The 5,179-nt window shown below is 35.0% G+C and overlaps 1 protein-coding gene across 1 annotated transcript; it reads right to left on the bottom strand.

Moving 5' to 3' along the window:
- Positions 1-6: 6 nt before the first annotated feature.
- LOC108368531 (TBC1 domain family member 10A-like) lies at positions 7-4,828 on the bottom strand. Its single transcript, XM_017623381.1, has 3 exons — positions 4,699-4,828; positions 633-845; positions 7-554 (listed from the first exon to the last, which is right to left on the bottom strand). Exons 2-3 carry the CDS (start codon positions 837-839, stop codon positions 186-188), a joined length of 576 nt encoding a protein of 191 aa, XP_017478870.1. The 5' UTR covers positions 840-845; positions 4,699-4,828; the 3' UTR covers positions 7-185.
- Positions 4,829-5,179: the final 351 nt, after the last annotated feature.

Raw genomic sequence — 5,179 nt, 5'->3', positions numbered from 1 at the left:
AAATTTTAATTTGTAAGCCTTTTTATTTTTAGTGCGTTTCATGCAGTCAAAACAGAAACAATTTCTCAACTATATAGACAATTTTAAAATCCATTCTTAGTTTAGTGCATATCAAATATAAAGAAATCTCCTAGTCTTTTAGATAAATTTGATTTTGTTTGTTTTCATATAAAGAAAAACTCAACTTACACATCACAAACGCTAACGAATACCCAAAATGCATCTTCGGCCGGCAGGTGCATAAGCAGGAAAGCAGCTATCGGCGCTTGCGCCTGACAAAAGCCCACTTTCGGATTATAGATGGAATACGCTTTTAATACATTAAATAATTCGATTTGGCCCACTTTATCCTCGTCCAGAAACATTTCATGAAAAGGAAATTGACGATGTTTATCCTTTTTGATTTCTTCGATGACATGTGGATTACCGGGCTGTTCGAGTAATTCTTTATAGACAGTGGGATTTTTCTTTTTTAGCAAATAAGCGCCAGATAAATAAAACCAAGCACGTGGACGCACCGATTTTGGTATGCCTTTGCGACAGCGATCACGAATCTATAAAAATAATTCCACATTAAAAAAGATGTACGAACATGTGCATGTATGTATTAGTATGTAAATAGCTTTAAATACCTTTTTGTAGTTTTTGGACATATAAAGCGACCAATTATCAATCATATATAACCATTTCTTTTCTCGCGCAATAATTTGCGCCTTGGAGAGTGGTTCTTTAGGCTTTTCTGTGCGCTGAAAACCACCGTAAAAGCCATTGCGATCTGGGCAACTGGAAACGGTGGAACAAAGTGATATAGTGTCGACGGAGCGTGGTGATGTGGCCATTACAAGCTGAAAATAAAGTAACAATTTTAAATTAATATGTACATACATAGGTATAAAAGAATTTAAATTACAAAAATCCATTTACTGAATATGTTATGAAATGCATACAAAATTTAAAAAAAACATACAACCAAGGAATGCTTCCGAGTATTTCCATGTTTATATGTATGTACATGTGTATGTATGCACCATTGCAGAAGGCTCGGTTAATTAAAGCAGACGTGCAACAATGCACGCAAATAAGTTCAAGTATAGAAATAAATCAAAACAGCCATTCAAAATTTGATTCAATTATGTACACATATCAATATGTCTGTATGTTGATTTGCATAGATACATGAAAATTTAAATCTATGATTGTGGAGCCTATGTACCTCCCACGGCTGATGTTGCAGCAATACATCTATTTACTTGAGACGCAAAATAAGCGAACATAGAGGGAGAGAGAGAGAGTGCGGAACAGTTATTAAGGACGTGAGAATTATGTAAAATTTGTATATTCTTTTCAATTATTTTACCTCTAAATTTTTTAAATGCCGATGCCTTCCACTCAAAAAAAAAAAAAAAAAATGTTGTCCTTTTAATGCAAACTCGTAAGATAGTTATTTTTAATAAAATGCTGACGCTTGTCAAATTGGGCGGTAAAATTCCAATGCAAATACACACTGAGTATTCGAATTTGTAAATGTACATACATACATACATACATATTCATATGTCTGTATGTACATATGTATGTAGTAATTGCAAAGTGCATTAGTTCCGACAAGACAAGTGCCTCCTCCTTATTTGACTGCCATTTTAGAGACATAAAAGGAAACTTGTGGTTGCTTTAATTGTTTTTAAAGTATGGCCGCGTTGAATATTAATAAGTTTTTATTTTGGCATTGATGTAACGTCGAAGTTGGCGCAATATGTATTGCGAAAGTCGGAAGGCCAGAGAAATAAAAATACGTTAAAGAAATAATTTTAAATCATTTTTTAAATTTCAATTCTAAAAAAATTGTTTACATTTTTATCGAATGAATAGTATTTATTTACGGCCACAACGGATATATTAATCAAGCGAGTGGTGCTTAAGTATACTTTGAGTTATGAATGTTCATACATACAAACATAAATATATACATATGCATAACATAAATATGTATGCATATGTACATATGTATATGTATGTATATGTATACATCCATATAAGTATGAAAACAAGGTTACGATTCTCTTCTGCAATTCATCTGAATGGCAAGGCAGACAAAACTATTCCAACTAGGGACCATTTTGTTGTGACTGCAGGGGAATTTTAACTAGACTAGCTTAGAGCGAATAGTTTTATAGGCGATTATAGAGTCAGAGTTGGTACAAACCGCATGTACATACATACAAACATACATGCATACTTTGCTATAACAATAAAAATACGTAAAGTTCTTCGTTGGTTGGATGTTTGGGAGTTCTCAATCACGCCCCTATCGAAGGGAAAGCATCCGCAAAATAAACCAATTTCTGTGGTGGTATTGCTTCCGCCCTACTACTACCTGGTAGTAGCATTAATGTAACTATTAATCCTTCAGAGTACTACCTCTAGCTATGAAGGATGACTTTCTGTTTAAAAAAATAATAGAATTATCTTAAAAATTTTTCAAATAAATTTTTGACCCATGAAAAAAGAACAAACTCACTTAAAATACCAGACGTTGCATACTTTATGGATAAATATTTGCTAATGTAGCAATCAAGCGAAAGCAACACACAGGATATGCAAATGCGATGAGCCTTCTTATTGGCGTGGGAGTAGGGCCGTAAAACAATGTTATTCTTTAACCGTGCGCTAAAAATACAAAAAAAAAAGACCGCAATGGAATTCTGACAATCGATACGCCTAATTTTCGATGCCAAAAATCTCTAAATGAAGAGCAGAGGGGCCTAAAACTATACAACACGGAAAAGTAACAGGTACAAAGTGTAATCAGCCGAATCTAACAGAATGAGGGGTATGTATGTATGTAACTAGATGTTTATTTATTTATCTAGAAAATAAATGTTTCATACAGACTATTTGGCAAAAAATAAAATATAAATTAATAGCAGACGATTTTAAGAGCGAGTCAAACTCGTTTAGAGCTCTGGGAATAGGATCGTTATTTGCATAGTTGGTGGAATCCAGCTGCCGATATCATTTAAATCTTACAATTTTAGTTTTTTATTTATGTATTTATTTCATAGGCGTCCCCCCATCCTCGACTTTATAAAGAATCGTCCCATAATCTTATCAAGCCATCGAGGTAATATTAGGCATTCGCACTCTGAGATTATGTGTGATTTGTGGGTTGTAAAATCGCCTTTTCGGATTACTGTAGGAAAAATTACCATAAATGTTTATAAATATAAGCAACCAATTTTACTAAGGTTCACCAAAAACGTAAATATTCAGCGAATCAAGGCGGAAGTGTAATGAAAAACAAAATATATTGTTCAACAAAAGGATTAAACTTTAATCCTGTATAAAAAAAATTATATGAGATGGAATAAAATCTACACAGGATTCGACTACCGCGAATGAATACTAACGTCGGAGCATAGTCTTGAGATCCTAGAATTACTGTTCCCGTGAGTGAGAAAAAAATCGTAACCTTCCTTGCTCTCGAAATGGCGGCGAGTCCATAATCCCTGAGCCGGCAAATCTTGCTTAACGACTAGCCTTATTAGGTACCAGTGGCTTCAATTTTTATACAATATAACCCTTTCAAAAATACAATTTTATTTTGTAAACTAGCTATATACTTATTTCAAAGTATATTGCCGTTGGCAATGACAAAAAACGGCAGTGGCAACAGCGTGGCTGGGCCAGTGTAAACGTCTACTAGTCTACTACTCAGAAGATATTTTAGGTAGGCCTCCTTAAGTGAAGCCATTCGAAGAGGCCTACCCAAGAAGCGCTGAAAAAAAGTGCTTCCTTGCTTGCCTTCTAAAAGGGGTGTAAACCCCTATTGCGAGTGCCGACTTATAGTAGATAAACGCCTGTTAGTCGATTATCGATTTTGAAAGAAATTGAAAGAAGCAACTTTAAAAGAACTCCCCCAAAAGGCCTTCTGAAGTACGCTCGGTACGTCCAATGAAAGTCCTTCTACGGGTAGCGAAAGAAGAAGTCTTTCAATTTGTACATACAAAAAAGAAAGGAATGTAGAGTGGAAGGCCTTTCGGAAGGGCTTTTAACTCCTGAGATTAGCTACTTGGTAGTGATCATTAACCAATTTAAATTTTTTAAGTAAAGCTTATTCGAAGAAATATGTACATAGGTACATACATTTAAGAATGTATGTATGCATTTGTCCACATTTACACGAGTTAGCAGAGAATTCGAATTGCTCCAATGATCGAGTGCAGTTAATTTTATTTATTTACATTTTCTGTTGGCTAATGAAGCGCCATGGGCACCCCCACCAACATCATAGCAGTACCGCAGAACAATATGTGCACATATGTATACATATGTACATACATATGTATGAGCATAGAGCCACCCATGATAAAAACACCACCTACATACTTACCTACGCTNTTTAAATTTTTTAAATAAAGCTTATTCGAAGAAATATGTACATATGTACATACATTTAAGTATGTATGTATGCATTTGTCCACATTTACACCAGTTAGCAGAGAATTCGAATTGCTCCAATGATCGAGTGCAGCTAATTTTATTTATTTACATTTTCTGTTGGCTAATGAAGCGCCATGGGCACCCCCACCAACATCATAGCAGTCCCGCAGAACAATATGTGCACATATGTATACATATGTACATACATATGTATGAGCATAGAGCCACCCATTATAAAAACACCACCTACATACTTACCTACGCTAAGTCACTGCCGTCTGGAGGAGCACTCCTTACTTTATGGTACTTCCAAAAACGTTATTTTCTATTCGTTGCAATCAGATTTTATTGATTTTCTATAGGCGATACTTTTGCATAATTAATGCGAATCTATNGTAAAGCTTATTCGAAGAAATATGTACATAGGTACATACATTTAAGAATGTATGTATGCATTTGTCCACATTTACACGAGTTAGCAGAGAATTCGAATTGCTCCAATGATCGAGTGCAGTTAATTTTATTTATTTACATTTTCTGTTGGCTAATGAAGCGCCATGGGCACCCCCACCAACATCATAGCAGTACCGCAGAACAATATGTGCACATATGTATACATATGTACATACATATGTATGAGCATAGAGCCACCCATGATAAAAACACCACCTACATACTTACCTACGCTGTGTCACTGCCGTCTGGAGGAGCACTCCTTACTTTATGGTACTTCCAAAAA

This window comes from Rhagoletis zephyria, unplaced genomic scaffold (genome assembly GCF_001687245.7).
Source record: "Rhagoletis zephyria isolate East Lansing unplaced genomic scaffold, Rhagoletis_zephyria_1.1 Rzeph_scaffold_03168, whole genome shotgun sequence".
Classification (NCBI taxonomy): Eukaryota; Metazoa; Arthropoda; class Insecta; order Diptera; family Tephritidae; genus Rhagoletis; species Rhagoletis zephyria.
Note: the sequence above shows the minus strand (reverse complement) of the source record. Positions and strands in the feature narration are given on the sequence as shown.